The sequence below is a fragment of the Oryx dammah genome, unplaced genomic scaffold (genome assembly GCF_014754425.2).
Source record: "Oryx dammah isolate SB20612 unplaced genomic scaffold, SCBI_Odam_1.1 HiC_scaffold_13, whole genome shotgun sequence".
Lineage (NCBI taxonomy): Eukaryota > Metazoa > Chordata > Mammalia > Artiodactyla > Bovidae > Oryx > Oryx dammah.
In genome coordinates this window covers 48,725,976-48,749,502 of record NW_024070197.1, presented here as the reverse complement: position 1 = coordinate 48,749,502, position 23,527 = coordinate 48,725,976, and the positions used below count along the sequence as shown (strand labels likewise).

Genomic DNA, 23,527 nt, shown 5'->3' with positions numbered 1-23,527 from the left:
GTTCAAAAAATAGTTACTTGTTTACTATTGTCATGTCATATTAGGATGCAATTCAATTTTGAAATGTTAAACATATCTTTGACCTGTACCATATATAAGAGGAATACATTGCTCTGAAGGCCAGGCACAAATTAGTCATCTGTGAAAACCAGGATTCTGGCCTCTCTAGAATTGAGTTATCTTTGGATTTAGCAGATGTATGCAACTCTTTGTTATATATTTGCTTTATTTTTCCCTATTGAACTAGTTTTTGAGAGTATACTTAGTTTTTTGGCTAATCTTTTTTTTTTTTCTGTATCTGATATTGCCTTATAACACTTACTGACATTAACAGGGATGTGCTAAAGATTTTTTATGTGCCAATTAGCTGAATTCTTTACTCAAAAATGAAAATACCCCTTCATGCTGGGTGGATCTCGACCAAGGCTGGAATTATTTACCAAGAGTTGTTTCTATGTTTTCAAAAGTTTTATGCTGCAGCTAAGTTTAGAAAGAATAAAATTGTAGGATAAAGAAACCAAAAAAGTTTAAGACCTTCAGCTCAAGGGAAATAGATTTTTTTTTTTTTCATTCTTTTTCTTGTCTTCAATTGCAGTCAAGTCAACATTGCTGCTGTATCAAAGTCCAACCACAGGTCTCTTTCCCACTAAAACATGTGGTGATGATCAGAAGGCCAAGATTCATGACAGTCTGTACTGTGCTGCTGGTGCCTGGGCTTTGGCTCTTGCATACAGGTAAGCTGGTGTGCCTTCTCCTTGTAACTCCAAGTCTAGGTAGTAGGGTTTTGTAGGCCCAAGACAAACTGGACAGCTATCTTTTGGCTCTGCTTCTGAGTCACCGTGTGACCTGCAGCTGTTTGTGTCTCCTTTTCAGCCTCTAAATCTTTCAGTTTTCCTGAGCATTTACATTAGATAAATTGTAACATTTTATGACTTTGTGACTAACATTTCTCATCTCTAGGTTTGTAAATCAGCTTTAGTCTTTAATAGAATGAATTGCCCATTCTCATTGAATTGATTTGTTTTGACCATAGAGGAAATTGATAGTGATTGATGATGAATCTAGAGCCTAGAGTAGTTAATAGAGTAGTCCCAAATGACACACCTAGTTAATGATGGAGCCAGGACCAAAACTCCTCTCCTTCCTTCCCCCAGTTTAGTGTTTTTCTAATTACACTTCATTGGGATATCACTAAGTCAGAAAATTCTTATAAAGTAAAAGAAAAATAAACCTTTTCACAATACAGAAGTTTTCTTTTTTCATTATTAATATCTATTTCTTTGTTTTATTTCATTATTTATTTATTTGTTTCATTATTAATATATCCGATGTGGGTCTTGACTTGTAGTCAGTAGTGATACATTTTAACTGTTAAAAAATTGGATTTTTGAATATTAATTCTCCAAAGGTAGTAAATGCATCTGCCTCTGATTTGAAGATTGTATCCTTAACATGAATATGATTACTCTGTCTTAAATCACTGATGTGTTTCACTGATGTTAGATAGGTGCTCCCTGATGTGACACATCACCCATATCTACTTCTTATCAAAGTGTGTAGATGGCTCTACCATAAATAAAGTCAGACAAAGCCAGATTGTGGCTACTTATAAGACAACTTGCTTGGGGCTGACGTGCGGGGATGACCCAGAGAGATGTTGTGGGGAGGGGGGTGGGAGGGGGGTTCATGTTTGGGAACGCATGTACACCTGTGGTGGATTCATGTCAATCTATGCCAAAACCAATACAGAACTGTAAAGTAAAAATTAAAAATAAATTAATTAATTAATTAAAAAAAAATAAAAAAATAAAAGCTAAACTAAACTAAAAATAAAAAAATAAAAAAAAATAAAAGCTAAACTAAACTAAAAATAAAAAAATAAAAAATAAATAAAAGCTAAACTAAACTAAAAATAAAAAAATAAAAAAAATAAAAAAAAATGTAATCATAGAAGATTAGAAAATAGGTATGAAGATGGCTAGATTATGAGAATCAAATGCAATGTGTGAACCTTGATTGAATCATGCATGAAAAAAAAACTAAAGTATATTTTGGGGATAATTGGATTGTATTTGATATACAGTATATATTAGACACTATGTCTATGCTATTAGCTCCTTGGTGTGATAATGATATTATGGTCACATAGGCAAATGTCCTTGTTTTTAGGGGATACTTTTGAAATATGTATGGTGTTAGTGCCGAGAATAAATTATAGATAAAGAATTCAAGCTAATTTTATCAGCTCTTGAATCCATGTGAAGAGTAGAGTTTTATTCATTGTAGCAGTTGTGTAGCTTTTGTATAGATTTGAAATTTTTCTGAATAAAGTGTTCAGGGAAAATTGCTTAAAAAAAATACAAGAGTACAGGCCCTTTCCCACAAGCCTTCAAAAATCTGATAGAGAATTTAAAGTCCATTCTTTGCTGGGGACACTATCTATTTACTAACTCCCTGGATAATTTATCTTATATAGTTAAAGTAAAACCTTTTTGGTTTACTAGCAAACAAAATGTCTTCTGTTTGGAGAAACACAAGAGTACGTACCACAGAATTAGGATGAAGCCGTTTTTACCCACAGTATTAAGCTGTGATGATTTGTTTAGATAAGCCCCATGTTGTAAAATTAGTAGAATTCTGTTTCCAATTCTACTTAAAAATGCTGATGAAATCGTATAGATAACATTAGGAAAAATTCGTCAAAAATTAAGCTGTCAATATTTTCAGGGATTTATATCTATCTCTTATTGGTAATGAATGTGTAATATGAAGTCATTAATTTTTTTAAATGGAAGTAATTTGATTTTTCTAATTGCATTAGTTTTCAATCAGTCATGTAAAAAAATCTCTTGAAACCTCAGTTCTATTTGAATGTGTATGTATGTACATGTGTACTGAGGACTTAAAATAATTATTTTATGCACATTTATATTTCATTTACATTAGGAGTATGGTTTGATTTAATTAAATAATTGGATAAAAGCAAGAAGCAGTGAAATAGCTTATTTGTAAAATACACTTTGACATAGTTTGTTTTTCTTAAATGCAATATTATAGTTTCACTTTGTAATTTTGTTTTATTTTAGAGGAGGAAAGAAATGCTTACTAATATGTTTTACTTTTTAAGATGTCTTTTACACGTATCAAGTTGTAGTCCTGAATATACCTTTGTTTAAAATTATATTGCATTATATCTAATTATATCTATTTATATTACTTTATATATAATTATATCTATATTGCATTACAATTCTGCATGAATATAATTATAATTAATATAATTAAAATTTATATTTAGTTATATAATTATAACTATTATAATTATTTTATTTTATAAATAATTATATTGCTTTGATTTAGGTTATATGTGATATAACCTAAATATCCTAAATATATGATTTAGGTTAAAATTGTTTCTAAAACTAGTCAATTGTACAAAATCTTTTAAAAGAAAAATTGAACCTATACATTGCATGTGTGCTCAGTTGCTCAGTCATGTCCGACCCTCTTCTGGCCCCACGGACTCTAGCCCACCAGGCTTCTTTGTCCATGGGAGTGTCCTGGGAAGCATACTGGAATGAGCTGCCGTTTGCTCCTCCAGGGCAACTTCCCGACCCAAGGACTGAAGCCGTGTCTGCTGCGGCTCCTGCGTTGGCGAGTGGATTCTTTCCCACTGAGCCACCTGGGGAGCCCCAAACCTGTGCTTTATGCTATACTAAAAAGTACTGTGTAGAGTTTTTGCATTTTTTGTTCCTACTTCTAGAAAAAAAGCATGACTTTAATTTAGGGTTTAAATACAGAATTTAGTTTTCTTTACTTTTTATGTTTGAGAAAAGTAGCTTTTTTTTTTTTTAAGAGTATTGATTTGAAAAAGCACTTAAGACTGTGCATATGTTAGAAAAACTCAAGGTGAGGTATTGGTAAGACACTCTGCAGTACTGTCTAAGAGAGAGAGAGAGGAATACTTCATGCAAGATGTTGGCCTGTTCCCTCTCAGTGTCAGGTTTATTGCTATTTTAGGAGTTAAATATAACAGGTGGCCCTAGCTTAGTCCTTGTAAACAGTCAAGTCACATGACCAAACAGTATTCTCATTTTATTTTCCTTGAAACTTGACTGTGGGGAAATAATGCACCAGTGATAGGATTTAAATGTTTAGTTTTTCACTAGTTATATATTTTTAAGTTTTGATTTAAACATAAACTTAAGACTTAATACTATAGAAATATTCAATCAACATCTCCACATGGCTTATGATCGATTAAAGTTACTTATCTGATTTTTTTAAATTAAACATTTTACTAGATCATATTAAAACTTGAATGTATATCAGTAAAGCTTGTTAGTTCTTGGTAGAAAATAGAGGAATTATTTTGGATGAAAAGGTTCATTTTAAATCTTAGGAAAGGAAATAGATATATACTAGTTGCCTAAATATTTTTACTCAAATGCAACTGTTCTTTAGTTTTCTAAGTCAGAAAAGAAATATTTTTCTGGTTACCACTATTATTTGCTAAGGAAAGGAGAAATAAAAACATCATTAAAATAGAAGAATTCTTTATTGTGGCTAAATTATTGTGGGATATTTTAGTCTTGGTATAATGCTTGTGGAAATTAGGGGCAGAGAAATTGCAGTCAAGGTAATTTTAGAAAAATTGGATTTTGTTTCTTTCTGAATTATTTCTTTGTTTTTTCTGAAGTGGGAATTATATGCAGAACATTTCATTGAGTTCATTTTACTCCAGATGTGCTGTTTCCTTCCTTTATCAGTGCCAAGTCAAATGTTATCCACTCCATAATTTGCCTGTTAACACTTGGTTCTGACATCATGGGAAAAAAGATCACAGAGCAGAATCATACTAGCTATACTTTAAAGCCTGCATGTGAAAAGAAGAATGATATTCTAATGACAAATAGACATTTTTACTGACATTCACCATACTGTATTAAATTGATCATCATTGTTTCTACTGCTGGTATATGAGGTCTGTAATTGAAAGAGGAAGTAATTATAGTTTACTTTTTATGGGGAACAGGTAGTGTTTTTTGTCAAGTGAGGATGATAGCTAGATATTTTATTTATGATTTAGTAAAACAATGAATAAGCTACTTTTATTTTTTCAAGAGTGGATAACATCTTTTTGGAAGGCCACTGATCAATAATAAAAAAGTAACTTAAAGATCGAAAAACATCTTAACCTAATTTGATATTTAAGTGTCAGCTTTTTTTTTTTTTAAAGCAGGAGTTGTTAACTGTAGTCAATTGATTTTAAACTAAGACCTGAAAATATAAAACTTTATGCCCAAATACATCAGTATCGTCCTGGATACATTTTTGTTTGAAGGCATTGCTGACTGAAGTGCCCATTCTGGCATTATTAAACACATAGCAGAGCAAACAAGACACAGAAAGTGAAAGTGAAGTAGCTCAGTTGTGTCCAACTCTTTGTGATCCCATGGACAGTAACCTACCAGGCTCCACGGTCCATGGGATTTTCCAGGCAGGAATACTGGAGTGGGCTGCCATTTCTTTTTCCAGGGGATCTTCCCAACCCAGGGATCGAACCTGGGTCTCCTGCATTGCAGACAGATACTTTACCGTCTGAGCCGCTAGGGAAGCCAAAGAAGACATGGGCCTACCTTAATCTACACTTCTTTGGATCCAAGTGATCATTGCATAACCTAAAAGGATTGGTATTTAAAATTGCCTGTGCTCTGTGAATGGGGAATTTAAAAAAAAATCCATTGGTAGATTTTTCTAATACAAAAATATCCTTTAAAGTTTCAGCCAAGTCAGTGTTGAAAATATTATACACTATTTTTAACACAATTAACTTATTTCCTTAAGACAAGGGGAAATTTGCACAGTTTCATCATGAGATTTTTTTTTTAAGCATTTCTACATCTGCTGGGAAAATGGAGTTTCACTGTTACAGAATTAGTAGTTGTCACCAGAACATAGGATTAGCCAGATAAATACTTAATTATCAAAAGCTCTGCTTCCTTTTCAAATGCATTTCCAATTTGTTTCATGAGTTATCTCTCTCACCCAGGCGCATTGATGATGACAAGGGAAGGACCCATGAGCTGGAGCACTCGGCTATAAAATGTATGAGAGGAATTCTCTACTGCTACATGCGTCAGGCCGATAAGGTAAAACACTGTAGTATGGACTGAAATTCTCACATCGTTCTGAGGGATTAATTTATAATTTAACCAGTATAGCAATAACATCTTCTGAAGAAGGATGTACTTTCAAAAGGTAAAGCCACGTCCTGGGGGCAGTCTGGATAGATTAAAACAGCTCTGCCTTCCCAGCCCAGGGTTTTGAAATACTGAAATTGAAGAAATACCTTAAGCAAGATTGATTGGGAACTGTTATTTGGGCTTGAATTTGTGTTTTGCATCTGATGTTTGCTCAGATAGTTTCTAAAGAACCTCATGATATGCATAATTCTAACCAATATTGTATTAAATAAGAAAATCCTTATCAAAATTCCTTTTGTACATGTCATTACTCTAATTGAACTTCAGTTTAGAAATATAATAATTCATTCATTTATGTATAAAGAGGGTGGGAATTAAAGGCTTAGAAAACAGCAGACTTTACAGGATTATTTTGGAAATTAAACAATGTACATAAAACTTTTTAAACTATAAAGCTCTATACAAATATAATGTGATATTCCTTCTACTTACCTACATCTCTGTGTTTCCAGGTCCTAATATACTGTGGTACGTTATTAAATTTACATCATGGTTCCTCAACAACCACTCCCACGTTTGATAATTTATTAGAAAAGATACACTTCAGTAGTTAATGCAGGCAATTTTAATCACTTAATATTTTGTGTATCTCTATCATATGGATATTATATTAAGTTTTTGTGATAGCACATTTTTTAAGACCTGACCTGAAGTCAAAAATGCAAAAGAAAAAAAAAAAAATCCTATATATTCTGTCACCAAAATATGGCAACAAAAAAAATTAGTTTGCAGAAAGTAAATTTATTCACAAGTTGATAATAGAAATATATGAAAAACCTGTAATTTGTCTACTGAGATTTGACTTTACAAATTATTATTATAAAGGTTTTTCAGTGCTTGAAATAAAGTAATATGTCATATTGACATTTAATATTTGAATTAAATTTCTGTAACATATTGAAGTAATTGTGATTAAAGTTTTTTTCCTAAGTGTAAGAAGTTTACTATTTGTTTCACATTTATCATTTCATGAATTCTTTTGTGTAAATTCAACTTTTCTCTCAAGAAAACATTGTGTGAACCGTGAATTTCATGTGCTTGCTAACCAGGTTGACATACTTAAGTTATAATTGTTTATCAAAAGGAAGAAAATGATGTACTATAAATTTTTTTCTTTGTGACTTGTTTAATCTTGTTCATGTCCTTTTCTAAATATTATTCACCTTTACTAACAAGTATTCATAGTTTGGTATTCTTTTGAATACAACTTGAATGTAACTTAAGCTGTCTTTGAATTCCTTAAATTACAAAGGATTATCATTTTTTGCCTTACGTGAGTTGTAAGAAGGTACAGATCACATTAGGATCACATTTGGTATTTCTGCATACTACAAAATGTAGAATTTTATAAATTTTAAAACACTGTTATTGGTATAATCTTTCTTGAATCCCATAATCTTACAGTAGGAATAGAAGATATTGCTACAATGCACTTAGGACTCGGTAAGACTAAACCATGCACGCAGCTAATTACCTCCTACCATACCTTCACCTTGGTGCTCACTATTTCCTTCATGATTTCATAGCAGTAGACATTGTTAATACTTTTAAATGTGTACTTTTATCTTTTAGCCCTCCCTTAAAACTAAAGTAAACCGTACTTGTAGTGTTCATGTGCTGTTTGACCTTAAAACTCATCTTCTGAAGTAAAGTCATGACTTAGTGAAAATTTTTTGCTTCTCATTGTAAAGCATGCTTCCTGATGTATTTTCTAATAATACTACCTAAATAGGATGTTTTAATTTATTTAAGTGAATAGTTTTCCTTGATTTGAAGAATATAGAGCAATCTAATTTCTATTATTTTCTTTCTGCTTGTATTAATTTCTACTTATTAACATTACTTATTTTTTACCTCTAGGTGTTCATATACCTATTTTTATTAATACTTAAAGAGGAGCATTCAGATTTCAAAATCGATTCAATTTGTAGTTCATAGTTTAGAAAATAGAGGTCTGCTTTACAGTAGCCTATGAATGTTGCTGTCCCTAACTGTCTGCATAAAAAATTTATTTCCTGAAAATGCTACCTAAGTACTTTCTAATTCATGAGAAATCATTAAATTTTTATAAAATTTATTCCTCCTGGATTCCCTTATGAGATGATTTTCCTACCTCAGTGTATATTTTAAGCCTATAAATTAAGGATGTTTTTAAGAGTATTTTGCATCACAAAATACTCAGTACCTTTTCCTGAATGATAAACTTGCTTATTCACAGTAATTAAAATTTTGAGGAAAAGTCTAAATAAAATACAGAAGGGAAAAACATTATTCTAGATTTCTTTTAATCTAGAAATTCTAACTTCGATAAATAATTCTTTATTTTACTTCCCATATGCCAGATATCATACAATACTAATTAACATCTTCTTGGTTTTGGCTGCTCTCAAGAGTACTTTTTGTGTATATTTTGTATACAATATGCTTCATTAATTTTCAAAGTTTATTGAATTTGGGTCTTTTATTTTATTTTATTATTTTTTTAATTTATTATTTTATTTTATTTTATTTTTTTACTTTACAATACTGTATTGGTTTTGCCATACATTGACATGAATCCACCACAGGTGGACATGAGTTCCCAACCCTGAACCCCCCTCCCACCACCCTCCCTATATCATCTCTCTGGGTCATCCCTGTGCACCAGCCCCAAGCATCCTGTATCCTATATCGAACCTAGACTAGCGATTTGTTTCTTACATGATAGTATACATGTTTCAATGCCATTCTCCCAAGTCATCCCACCCTCTCCCTCTCCCACAGAGTCCAAAAGTCTGTTCTTTACATCTGGGTCTCTTTTGCTGTTTGTCTTTTTACAGCTTTAAGACTCAAAGGATAATTATATAATTCACCGTTTGATTATCTTTGATCGCTTAATAGTTGCCTTTCCTCTGGCACAATCATTGAATATAATGATGGGTACTTGTGTGTCTTGAAGACAAATGACAAACACTGCTTTGTCACCTGCAGCAATCACTTTATTAAACTAATAAAACCTTATCCATTTAGATACATATCAAGTGGGCAAAATATATTTTGTTTTAATTTAACCACATTTTTGTCTTAAGAGCCCAGAAAAATGTTCAGTGCTTTGAGATAATAGTCATGGTACTGTGAAAGTAGTGACCACCTTGATCTCTATATCTGTGTAGCCTGGGACTGTTACCAGGAGTTTCAGACACTGAGATGGGGTAGCTGTCTCACCTTTTCTGAGTTAACACAGGATAGCTTGGTCACTACATAGATGGAGTGTGTACGTCCGTACCTTTACCCTCATTCTCTCATTTCTGATTATCTGCTGATAGCTCCTGGCTTTAATTTTGTTGATTTCAACCTTAGGGAGGGCTTGCAGGTAGCTCAGTGGTAAAAGAAGACACCCACCAATGCAGGAGCTGCGGGAGATGCGGGCTGAATCACTGGGTCACGGAGGTCCCCTAGAGGGGAAAGTGGCAACACAACTCAGTGTTCTCACCTGGAAGATCCCACGGACACAGGAGCCTGCTGGGAGAGCGTCCAACAGGGCTGGCCTGAACATGCATGCATAACATGACATACGTGTTTATACAGGGCTCGTGGAGGGGTGAACAGGTGTGTTAGCCCTCCAGTACTAACAAATTTACTGTGATGATCTAAATGTTCTCTGTTACTATATTGAACAGTACAAAAACCACTAGTCACATGTGGCTTTTGAGCACTTGATATGGGGCCATTGTGACTGAAAACTTGAATTTCTAAATTTTATATGATTGTCTGTATCGTCAAAGCTATGATTTTTCCGGTATTCATGTATGGATGTGAGATTTGAACCGTAACGAAAGCTGAGTGCTGGAGAACTGATGCTTTTGAACTGTGGTGTTGGAAAAGACTACTGAGTTCCTTTGACAGCAAGGAGATCAAACCAATCAATCCTAAAGAAAATCAGTTCTGGATTTCGTTGGAAAGACTGATGCTGAAGCTGAAACTCCAATACTTTGGCCACCTGATGTGAAAAATTGACTCCTTGGAAGACCCTAATGCTGGGAAAGATTGAAGGTGGAAGGAGAAGGGGATGACAGAGGATGAGATGGTTGGATGGCATCACCAACTCTATGGACATGACTTTGAGCAAGCTCTAGGACTTGGTGAAGGACACGGATGCCTGGTGTGCTATAGTCCGTGGGGTCTCAAAGAGTTGGACATGACTAGGCAACTGAACTGAACTGAGTTCAATTTGTCACATATAGCTAGTGGCTTCCATATTGGAGAGTATAACTTCTTGAAGCTTGAAAGATAGTGGGAGATACAGAAAACTAATGCAGATGGTGATTGCAGCCATGAAATTAAAAGACGCTTACTCCTTGGAAGAAAAGTTATGACCAACCTAGATAGCATATTGAAAAGCAGAGACATTACTTTGCCAACTAAGGACCGTCTAGTCAAGGCTAGGGTTTTTCCTCTAGTCATGTATGGATGTGAGAGTTAGACTGTGAAGAAGGCTGAGTGCTAAAGAATTGATGCTTTTAAACTGTGGTGTTGGAGAAGACTCTTGAGAGTCCCTTGGACTGCAAGGAGATCCAACCAGTCCACTCTGAAGGAGATCAGCCCTGTGATTTCTTTGGAAGAAATGATGCTAAAGCTGAAGCTCCAGTACTTTGGTCACCTCACGTGAAGAGTTGACTCACTGGAAAAGACTCTGATGCTGGGAGGGATTGGGGGCAGGAGAAGGGGACGACAGAGGATGAGGCTGGATGGCATCACTGACTCGATGGATGTGAGTCTTAGTGAACTCTGGGAGTTGGTGATGGACAGGGAGGCGTGGCGTGCTGATATTCATGGGGTCACAAAGAGTCGGACATGACTGAGTGACTGAACAGAACTGAATAAAAACAAAACACTGGAGAAATAAATAAAGGATAAGCACCCTGATATGGGGGTCCAGAGGAAGGAATTTTAGTTGGGGTTCAGAAGGGACTTTATTAAAGAAGATCTTTTTAAGATAAGACTTTAAGGATGAGAAGAAATTTGAAGATGGAAAAGAGAGTATGGTTCTATGTGCTTCCTTAGCCAAGTGAAACAAGCCAAGATCATGAATACTCGGATACTATCATCATTTATATCTTTTCAAAGAGTCAAAAAAAGTCACTGCTTTTATTTGGCCTTGGAATACGGAATGAGGCAGGGCAAACGCTAATAGAGTTTTGCCAAGAGAACGCACAGGTCATAGCAAACACCCTCTTCCAAAAACACAAGAGAAGACTCTACACATGGACATCACCAGATGTTCAGCACCAAAATCAGATTTATATTCTTTGCAGCCAAAGATGGAGAAGCGCTATACAGTCAGCAAAACAAGACCAGGAGCTGACTGTGGCTCAGATCATGAACTCCTTATTACCAAATTCAGACTTAAATTGAAGAAAGTAGGGAAAACCATTAGACCATTCAGGTATGACCTAAATCAAATCCCTTATGATTATACAGAGGAAGTGAGAAATAGATTTAAGCGACTAGATCTGATAGATAGAGTGCCTGATGAACTATGGATGGAGGTTCATGACATTGTACAGGAGACGGGGATGAAGACCATCCCCATGGGACAGAAATGCAAAAAAGCAAAATGGCTGTCTGGGGAGGCCTTACAAATACCTGTGAAAAGAAGAGAAGCAAAAAGCAAAGGAGAAAAGGAAAGATATAAGCATCTGAATGCAGAGTTCCAAAGAATAGAAGGAGAGATAAAAAAGCCTTCCTCAGCGATCAATGCAAAGAAATAGAGGAAAACAACAGAATGGGAAAGACTAGAGATCTCTTCAAGAAAATTAGAGATACCAAGGGACATTTCATGGAAAGATCGGCTCGATAAAGGACAAAATGGTATGGACCTAACAGAAGCAGAAGAGATTAAGAAGAGGTGGCAAGAATACACAGAAGAACTGTACAAAAAAGATCTTCATGACCAAGATAATCACGATGGTGTGATCACTCACCTAGAGCCAGACATCCTGGAATGTGAAGTCAAGTGGGCCTTAGAAAGCATCACTAAGAACAAAGCTACTGGAGGTAATGGAATTCCAGTTGAGCTATTTCAAATCCTGAAAGATGATGCTGTGAAAGTGCTGCACTCAATATGCCAGCAAATTTGGAAAACTCAGCAGTGGCCACAGGACTGGAAAAGGTCTGTTTTCATTCCAATTCCAAAGAAAGGCAATGCCAAAGAATGCTCAAACTACCGCATAATTGCACTCATCTCACATGCTAGTAAAGTAATGCTCAAAATTCTCCAAGCCAGGCTTCAGCAATACATGAACCATAAACTTCCAGATGTTCAAGCTGGTTTTAGAAAAGGCAGAGGAACCAGAGATCAAATTGCCAGCATCTGCTGGATCATGGACAAAGCAAAGGAGTTCCAGAAAAACATCTATTTCTGCTTTATTGACTATGCCAAAGCCTTTGACTGTGTGGATCACAATCAACTGTGGAAAATTCTGAAAGAGATGGGATACCAGACCACCTGACCTGCCTCTTGAGAAACCTGTATACAGGTTCAAAAGCAACAGTTAGAACTGGACATGGGACAACAGACTGGTTCCATATGGGAAAAGGAGTACGTCAAGGCTGTATATTGTCATCCTGCTTATTAACTTCTCTGCAGAGTACATCATAAGAAACGCTGGGCTGGAAGTAGCACAAGCTGGAATCAAGATTGCTGGGAGAAATATCAATAACCTCAGCTATGCAGATGACACCACCCTTATGGCAGAAAGTGAAGAGGAGCTAAAAAGCCTCTTGATTGAAAGTGAAAGAAGAGAGTGAAAAAGTTGGCTTAAAGCTCAACATTCAGTAAATGAAGATCATGGCATCTGGTCCCATCCCTTCATGGGAAATAGATGGGGAAACAGTGGAAACAGTGTCAGACTTTATTTCTTTGGGCTCTAAAATCACTGCAGATAGTGATTGCAGCCATGAAATTAAAAGACGCTTACTTCTTGGAAGAAAAGTTATGACCAACCGAGACAGCATATTCAAGATCAGAGACATTACTTTCCCGACTAAGGTCCGTCTAGTCAAGGCTATGGTTTTTCCTGTGGTCATGTATGGATGTGAGATTTGGGCTGTGGAGAAAGCTGAGCTCCGAAGAATTGATGCTTTTGATATGTGGTGTTGGAGAATACTCTTGAGAGTCCCTTGGACTGCAAGGAGATCCAGCCAGTCCATTCTGAAGGAGATCAGCCCTGGGATTTCTTTGGAAGGAATGATGCTAAAGCTGAAGCTCCAGTACTTTGGACACCTCATGCGAAGAGTTGACTCATTGCAAAAGACTCTGATGCTGGGAGGTATTGGGGGCAGGAGAAGAGGGGATGATAGAGGATGAAATGGCTGGATGGCATCACCAACTCGATGGACATGAGTTTGAGTGAATTCCGGGAGATGGTGATAGACAGGGAGGCCTGGTGTGCTGCGATTCATGGGGTCGCAAAGAGTCGGACAAGAATGACAACTGAACTGAACTGATGTATCATTCTATTCATTCTTTGTTCCTATTCATCTTATCCTTCCAGGGAAGTAGTAGGCATACTTGAGATATAACTTTATTAGCAGATGTTTGCAAAATTGAATTAATATCTGCTTGTCCTTGGAGTTTGTCTCCTTTTGTTATTTAATACTTAATTAGTATTCTAAAATGATTAAATTTTACATTGAGTTAGTAAGTAAAAATATGGCCTATATTCTCTTGGAATTGGTGCCTTAGTAATGACATTATGTGTGGTGAAAGAAATGAAAACATGTTGACAGGAGCATGGTTACAATTTGTGATCCTTGGAGAAAGAAAAAGCATTTGGCGTTTTGAAAATTTATTGAATTAGAATGTGGCCTGAAGCGCTCTTTCATTGAGTGTCGTGTAAGCATTTCCAAATAGCAGTACAGTGGGTGCAGTTTCTGAAATCCAGTCCCATAGAGGAAACCATTATTTGAATCTAAAATAAGATGCAAAACATTACAAAAGACAATGCTAATAGATTAACAAGCTTTTATTATACTTCAGTTATTTGTGAAGTATCAGTTAAATATTTAACAATCATGTTAACTGTATTACATTAATAATCATGAGTTTTATCTATTTTGTTTCTTTAGAAAAAGTAACATTCTGCTTTGTTCTATCCTCTGTCTATAAGCTGTAGTTTTCCCCATTAAAAAGTCTCTTGAAAAATGTATAATATCTGATTTTGGATGAGAATGTGAATTAGTAGCATCATTTAAATTTCATATTTTATTCCAGGTCCAGCAATTTAAGCAGGATCCACGCCCAACAACATGTCTTCACTCTGTGTTCAATGTACATACAGGAGATGAGATCCTCTCCTATGAGGAATATGGTCATCTTCAGGTAAAAAGAGAAGACTATATACATTTTCTTCTGCAGTTTTACTCTATATCATAGAATGTTTGAGGCTATTTACATTTTTACAAAATTAGATTTACATTTTGTAAAACTTTAATTGTTCAAAATTCAAGTAGAGAGTCAACCATGAAATGAAGAAATCCCAGTGGAACTGAATTAGTTATTGTGATTGAGCATTAAATATTATTGCGTTCTTGGTCCAAAAGCAAAAAGGGCAGCTGGAGAGATTATAATACTACTATCTAGAAGAAAGGATCCTACAGCTCTTTCAGTGACAAAAGCTTGTGCTCATTATCAAATTTAGAGGGATTTCAATATTTAGGAACTATGGAATAAAAGACAACTGACAGTAATATAACAACAAATCAGAAGTTTTTGTTACATCACAGTCCATTTTTAATAAATCAGCCTTCAATGATTCTAAAAACTTACCAAATAATAATTCCAAAAGGCATAAAAGGCATTAATATAAATTTTATACGCTCAAAATCCACTGTAAAGCTTCATATTTTGTTTTCATTTTTTCTCTCCCATCTGTGTACTCCTGTGCCTTGTGTCTAGTGTACAAGTATTACATATGCTATTTATCTTTAATGGATTTTCTTCCGCTCCATCACTTGGTTCTGTTGTCTTTAGAATAGAGTACTTACTATTCATATATTCCTTACTAAAACATGAGTATCCTTTTTATAGTTCCTTTCTCTCTAGAGACCTGAAATGTCTTACTTCCAAATGACTCCTCCAAACACAGAAAGTTCAGTGTCCCCATTTCTACACAGCAGAAACTCTTAATAGTTATTTGTAACCAGTTCTATGGAGATTTAATTGTACATAAATATGTAGTTGCTCAGCTGTGTCATAATTTTTCAAATAATTAGGTTTTCTGTACCTTTTGCTTTCACAGATATGTTTGCTCTTTGACATAGAGTTTTTAGAAGATAATGATTCATTTATTTTTGTATCTCAGAATTTAAACTTAGTGCCTAGCTCATGCTGCTGCTGCTAAGTCGCTACAGTCGTGTCCGACTCTGTGCGACCCCATGGACTGTAGCCTACTAGGCTCCTCCGTCCATGGGATTTTCCAGGCAAGAGTACTAGAGTGGGTTGCCATTGCCTTCTCCTGTAACTGCATACTGATACACCAATTCAACTTACTGCTATGGGGGAAAAACACCAGTTAATGAGACATGAAGACAAGGCACAAACCCGACTAAGGGAACACACGCTGTGGACCGCAGCACTGCTATGACCAGAGCAAGTGGGGGGATGGGGGAGGGGAGATGGATGGGTAAACTATAGCCTTGGGAGCGGCGGGGGCGGGGTCTGGATTGAGGACAACTAAGCAGACAACAGGATGAGACAGGAAATCAAAACCAATGATGAAAGCAGACACACTGTCAGAGAACTCCAACAGCAAGGAAAACATACAGAACTGTTCTTTTACAAATATTCGGGAAGAAATCAAGCATGAAACCACAGAGAAATCATCAAAGAATTTTAAATATCAACTAATTAGCCAATGATGCAAATTATAAAAACACATAGTAGGTTTCAAATAAATGCTGGTCAGCCAGTTATTTGGTAGTCCCATACATTTTGCCACTTACGGATATTTTCTCACAGAAGCCTCCTAAAAATCATAGCAGAGAGTTCTTGAGATATTGCTATAGTTGGCTGTCAATGGAAATGAAATTTCTTTGAGATCATTTCTGACAGGCCAGTGTCAGTGCTCTATGAGAAAATTTGGGTGACCCAATGGGATGAAGCTCTTGCTTACTATGTTCTGAGAAAAGTCACTCAAGAGTTAATGTTGGTCTATTATAAAACGCCTTAAACTAGAATCCTCCATTTTCTTACGTGGCCCACTTGGATCTTGACAAGACCCTGAGACCTACTGGACTTTGAGTGCTGGGAAGTCAAGAGACATTCAGGATAGTCCTGTTTCCTGAGAGAGTTACCCCAACTTGCAGGCCCTGGTGGCACACAGCTGCTTTATCCAAGGCATCTAGGGCACAAATAATTTTCTGCCCCAACTGTCTGTTATTCAGAAAGGATTGGAGGAGAATCAGCGAAGCACAAGGCAGCAGGGCTGTTAGTGAGTAATAATCTTCTGGGTTAGAATTATATGATAAGAAAATTATGTCTTACCTCCTCTTTGTTTTTACCTCAAGTTAATTGTTTCCTGGCTAAATGAAAATTTTTCACTGCTTTTCATTTATTTGTTTATTGGATAACTTTATTGAGATATAATTCACATAATGTACAATTTGCCTATGTAAAGTATATAGCTTTTTAATATATTCACAAAGTTGTTCAAACAACATTGTAGAACATCTTCATCACCCCAGAACGAAATCCAGTACCTGTTAGCAGTCACTCCTCATCTCCTTCAAAGACCCCCACTGAAGGCAATTACCAGTCTACTTTCTGTCTGTATGAACAAGCCAATTTTGTACATTTCATATAGATGGAATCATGTACCGTGTGGTCTAATGTAACTAATTTCTTTTAGTGTAATGTTTTCAAGGTTTGTCCATGTTGTGCTATTTATCTTTCACTGCTTATTTCCTCAAAAAAATGTATATAGCCCATTCAGAATTCTATGAGAATCTTTATTTTTGGTCAAAGGGGACATTATTGTCTTCTTTTGTTTGTTTTGTTTAGAGCATATAATGTTTATCTTTAATAGACTAATAAACTAAAAGAAAAAGCCTCATTTTTAGAATACTTTTTTCATAAATATATTTTAAATGTTTGATTAATATATTCCTACGGTTGCTGATAGAAGTTCTGTGTTCTCTGAATACAGGATGTGCTGCCTGTTATTTGTGGTGGCATAGTCCTAATGTCTTACTGCCCAATAATTTTTTCATTTACACACAATTGAATTGGATTCACATTACTTAGCTGCCCAAGGGACAAAACTAAAGTAGAAGTACTTAAATCTACAGTTTCAAAATAAATCTTACAAAGCAAATGTCATAAAAAATACCCCTGATCAGCTGTTAATAACCATCACAGTGAATTTGAGGATTTTAGAGTTTTATATACCAAGCTGAGATTTTTATGAACTAAATCCACAGCTCCTTTATTTTTCATAGGAAAGAAAACAGTTCTATATGCTACTGCAAGAGCAAATGACTTATAATTTTAGCTTTTACATTTAATTTTGTAACATAGTATTTTTGTGGTTTTCTTTAACCTATTGTAGTGTTTTTTGGTTTTCAGATAAATGCAGTGTCCCTCTATCTGCTTTACCTTGTGGAAATGATTTCCTCAGGACTCCAGATTATCTACAACACTGATGAGGTATGATTTTCCCAAATTCTGTAGTACTGAATTTCATCTCTGAGAATACCTTTTTTCTTTTACTTTTTAAAACTTATTTTTAATTGTGTCAATTGGGTTATTTTTAAATTCATTATAGTCAGATAACGGATTTTGAATGCTCAGTTAAAAAGTCTTTATATTATCAATGCAAAGCACTTTAAAAATAAACAAAATATGAAACAGTTGTAAAACTCTACTATGAAGGCTATATTTCAGGTATTCTGAAATAAAACCTTGTAACTTTCAGAAATTTTAGTAACTATAAAAATAAAAGCCTTTCCAGATTTTCTCAGAATTATTGTCTTCTTTTCTTTTGTTGCTTTTTGTAACCCATCCTTTTAATAGTAAAAACTCATTTATCATGTTTTGTTATTTTTGTTTGACTTCAATAGAGTTCTTAATTTTTTTCAAAAGATAAATATCATGTTCTTATTCTTATTAGGAAATTTGAAAATAACTCTATCACAAAGTTGAGAAATTTTTCATAGGCCCTTATGCTTGAAAAAACATACAGACAGACCCATATGCTAACATATTTTGAATTGTGTCACAGTTGAAGTAAAAAGCTATTATTGAGATGGTATATACAATGAGAAGGGCATCCCTGGTGGCACAGCAGTAAAGAATCTGCCTGCAAGGCAAGAGAGGTGGGTTTGCTCTCTGGGTCAGGAAGATCCTCTGGAAAAAGAAGTAGCAACCAACTCCAGTATTCTTGCATGGGAAATCCCATGGAAAGAGGAGCCTGGTGGACTACAGTCCATGGGGTCACAAAGAATCAGACACCACTTAGCGCCTAAACCACCAGCATATACAGTGAGAATTCTATCAAAGAGTAGATATATTATATAGTTATGTATTAGTTATTCTTTTTTCCTAAGATCCATGCATGAAGAACAGTTTATCATACTAAACAGTAAAGTCATCACTGGACTGCACTCGGGGTGCTATGAAATTGGTACATGTAGCCCTGCCTTCCAGTAGTTCATAATCTTATACATCCACTGTACCTTTTTAATACACATAAGTAAAACCTATTTAGAAATATAGCTAAATAATAAGTAATAATAATAATAAATAACAGTAACTACTTATGGTTTCTTCTGTTTTATTTATCAAAGAACTACATGTTTTCATTTCATCCAACTAGTTCTCAGTTTTTATAGTGTTGTGAAATAGTGGTGCTCAAATATTTTGGGTGGGGGAGGGGTTGGGAATCAGACCAATCTTACATATATATTAACTAAATACAAAGTTCACCTAAATCAGTCCTTCTGTTTATTAATAGAGAGAACTCATTTATATCTGTTGGAGGGGGCAAAGTAATGAACTACCACATGGTATTCTATGTTACATTCTATGACATACTCCATAAATAACCTAAAAGTAGATTAGAAGAAGCAAGAGCTGTATCATTCAGAATGGCTCCTGAGAAACTTACTTTATTTAACATGAAAGAACCTCACATACCCCCAATCAGTTCAATTCAGTTCAGTCATTCAGTCATGTCCCTCTCTTTGTGACTCCTTGGACTGCAACATGCCAGACTTCCCTGTCCATCACCAACTCCTAGAGCTTACTCAAACTCATGTCCATCGAGTCAGTGATGCTGTCCAACCATCTCATCCTCTGTTGTCCCCTTCTCCTGCCTTCAATCTTTCCCAGCATCAGGGTCTTTTCCAATGAGTCAGTTCTTCACATCAGGTGGCCAGAGTATTGGAGTTTCAGCCTCAGCATCAGTCCTTCCAGGGAATATTCAGGACTGATTTCCTTTAGGATTGACTGGTTGGATCTCCTTGCAGTCCAAGGGACTCTCAAGAGTCTTCTCCAACACCACCATTCAAAAGCATCAATTCTTTGGCACTCAGCTTTCTTTATAGCCTCTTTCACATCCATATATGACTACTGGAAAAATATGAGATTTTATTTTGTGTTTAATTTTTCCTTCCTTTTTGTGGAAAGGCTTCATTAGATGAAAAGATTCATAATTCTTTAATAAAATAAGGGACCTTTTAGACTTTGATGGCCCCAAAACTATTAAGTCCTAAAGAACACTTTGAAAGTAAAGATTTACAAAGGGTGAAATTTTGTCTTTCCTGTTACCTTTTGGATTTGCTTTTATTTTTTATTAAACTATTAAAAAATGTTAATTGTATGTTGTGTGTTAGATTATATCTGCTAAATCATTATAAATGGAGATGGAAAAATGTCTGTATGATTTTAATGTCCCTTTTCTAGTTTTATGCTATTATATGACTCTAATTTTAGTGTGCTCTAATGATTGATCAGAAGTCATAGTATCATGTCAGTTTTGAAAACAGTAACTTCAAACATTTTTCTACAAGCTTAGAATTTAAGTGGAAATAGGGGATAACACTAACTGGGGATTACTAATAGGGGATAACTAACTAACCGGGGATAACACTTGGAGTGGTCATAGAACCAGTTGTACTGATGGAAATTTGTCAAATGATCCTGCGAACTCCAGTTCCTTTAGATAAATATGTTTGAAGCCTTGTTTTTTCAAGAATGGTCAGATGATTATTTCTTTAGCTCTTTGGTGGAACTGTGTAGGTTGTAAGCCTTTTACATAAAAATACTATACAAATCTGTAGGTGTCTGTTCAACATGAAACCTGGAAAAGTCTTTTTTGCCAACTGTGTATCATGTGCCATTTCCTTTTTATTTTGCAAAGATGCCTTTATCATCAAAACCCAGAAGATCTTTTCAAATGCTTTTAGGTCGGATGACATGTGGAATTAATTTCTTGCTATATAAACTACCTATTTCTGAGTAACAAATTGCCTTAGAGCTTAGTGGCTTAAAAGAGCAAACATTTATTATCTCATAGTTTCAGTGAGTCAGGAATTCAGGAGAAACTAATCTGGGTGTTGCTGACATGGAGTCTCATAAATTGAATTCAAATAATCAGCCAGATTTACAGTTAACTGAAGGCTTTACTGAGCCTGGAGGGGCCCTAGGATGGTTCACTCACATGGTTGTGGGCAAGAGGCCTCTCCATAGAGCTGCTTGAGTGCCTTTTCTATATGTCAGGTGGCTTTTTTCAGAGAAAGTGATTCCAAAGAGCAAGATGGAAGTACAGTGCTTTTTTTACAACCTAGTTTTGGAAGTCACCCTCCATCATTTTACAGTATCCTCTATTACATTGGTCAGTCTTAAATCAGTGTGAGAGGGGACAGCACAGGGCATAAATAGTAGGCATTGGGTCTGATTGGGAGCCAGCATCCTAAGCAGTGGTTTCTAGGTGACCTTTGTTAGATACTTTAAGATATGATTTTTTCTCTTAAATATTGGGACTTTAATTTTAAAGATAGGTTTTTAACTCATTATTTAGTGAGTTTTAACTTTTGCCTTGTTTGCATGTTTTCTCCTTAAAATACTGCAGATCTTTTTTTTTTTCTCCCATTTATTGTGTAGATACTTTTGTATTACAGACTATCTTTTGATGTGAAATGGTTTTCAAGCTGAACTTGAGGGGTTTCTGTCTTTTAATAGTTAGAATAAATCTATAATTATTAAGGTGTTACAAGCTATTCTTAGTTCCTGCTTTTCATCAATGTACACACAAAAATGAATAGGTTACTCAAAACTATTTATAGATGTTTTCCTCTAAGAATAAAAAGGTATTATTATTCTTGTTTCTCAAATTTATAGGAAGCAATAATAATGATAATAGTAGTAGTTAACTCTTAACATAATAACATAACACTTAACATAATAGCATTTATTACTTGCTATCATTGTTCAAACTACTTTGCACATATAAACAATTTTAATCTTCACAAAACTATCAACTTGGTATAGTTATTACCTTCATTTTACAAATGATGAAAATAATGGAGAGTCAGTTGTTGACAGCATTGGGATTTAAACTGTGCGGTCTGGCACCAGAGTCCATTCATTCTATTGATAGTGTTCTATCTCTGCTTCTTCTGTACAGATATGAGTGACACATGTCATGTGACATCTTCATGTTCAAGTATTGAGGGCAGCCAGGCTGACTCAGAGTTTACCTATTTATTCATGTCTTGCATGTTCACTCCGTCATGCATTTTTGCATGAACCATGCTTATTTGGCAAATATTTATTGAGTTTCTAAAACAGACCAAATAGAATATAGCAGTGAAAAAAGATATTAGTCTATAATGCCATGAAATTTGTATTAAAATAAGGAAAACAGAATTAATAAATATTTAAATGTAGGCTATAATGTCCAGAAGTGATACATAAATTTTTTTAAGCATGTAAGGGGGAAAATCGAAAATAAAACTATAAAACTGTTTAAAGTAGAGTTATCAGGACAGGCTTTTCTGGAAAAGAGCTTTTGAGCAAATACCTGGATGAAATAAGGAAACAGATTATGCAAGCTATGGTAATTATCAGTTAATGTGTCATAGAAACATGGCAAAAATGCCATTAGGTTTAAATTGCTTTATACATTTCTTAGGTAAACTACATTAGTTATGGCTCATCTCATCTTTTACATGTTGTACGTTTTTTTGTCTGATATGTTCATTAAGTTTGCAAATGTGATTGCAAATTTATTTTTTTCCATTTAGTTCTGTAATTTTCTGATTTATTAGTATGTATGTATGTGTGTGTACTTGTACATGAATATATGTGTGTATCTATATGTATGTATAAATATATACACACATATGTATGTGTATTTGTTTTTATAAAATTATAGGCACGTGATTTGAGATTATTGTACTTTTTAGTTGGAAATATCCCATTTTAACTCCTATTAAATTTCTTTGTTAAAATTTATCTTGAGAAACCAGTTTCTTTTCATTAGCGTTTGTATGGCATTTCTAGAACTTTCATTTATTTTAAAACTGTGTTCTTATTTGTATCTGGTATCTTTTATAAGCATCATATAGTTATTATTTTTTAAATCTAGTCTGGCAATCATTTTCTTTTAATTGGAGTACTTAGTTCATATACATTTAATGTAAATATTGATATATCTTGGTTTAAGTCTTTTATTTTTCTGTTTGTTACTGGCCTTATCTATTCTTTGTACCCTTTTTTCCTTCTTACTTTTTTTAAAATTTATTTGTTGTTATACCAGTTGTCATATTATTTTATAGTGGCTACTTTAGAAAGGACAGCAACTTCAGAGTCTACTCAGATTTATACTTTGACTGCTTTCAGTTCAGTTCAGTTGCTCAGTCATGTCCAATTCTTTGCAACCCCATGGACTGCAGCACGCCAGGCTTCCCTGTCCATCACCAACTCCTGGATCTTACTCAAACTCATGTCTATAGAGTCAGTGATGCCGTCTCATCCTCTCTTGTCCCCTTCTCCTTCTGCCTTCAATCTTTCCCAGCAGCAGAGTCTTTTCCAAGGAGTCAGTTCTTTGCATCAGGTGCCCAAAGTATTGGAGTTTCAGCTTCACCATCAGTCCTTCCGATGAATATTCAGGACTGATTTCCTTTAGGATTGACTGGTTTGGTCTCCTTGCAGTCCAAGGGACTCTCAAGAGTCTTCTCCAACACCACAGTTTATTTTTTTTTAATTTATTTATTTATTT

At 34.8% G+C, this 23,527-nt stretch overlaps 1 protein-coding gene across 4 annotated transcripts in view; it reads left to right on the top strand.

Annotated features, from left to right (window-relative positions):
* Positions 1 to 23,527, top strand: part of PHKB (phosphorylase kinase regulatory subunit beta) — a 247,904-nt gene that overhangs the window by 38,453 nt on the left and 185,924 nt on the right. For all 4 annotated transcript variants that reach the window (XM_040253597.1, XM_040253598.1, XM_040253600.1 and 1 more), the window contains 4 exons: positions 596 to 734; positions 6,053 to 6,152; positions 14,521 to 14,628; positions 17,872 to 17,952. In XM_040253597.1, coding sequence (XP_040109531.1) covers positions 596 to 734; positions 6,053 to 6,152; positions 14,521 to 14,628; positions 17,872 to 17,952 — 428 coding nt within the window. The remainder of the gene's footprint in view (positions 1 to 595; positions 735 to 6,052; positions 6,153 to 14,520; positions 14,629 to 17,871; positions 17,953 to 23,527) is intronic.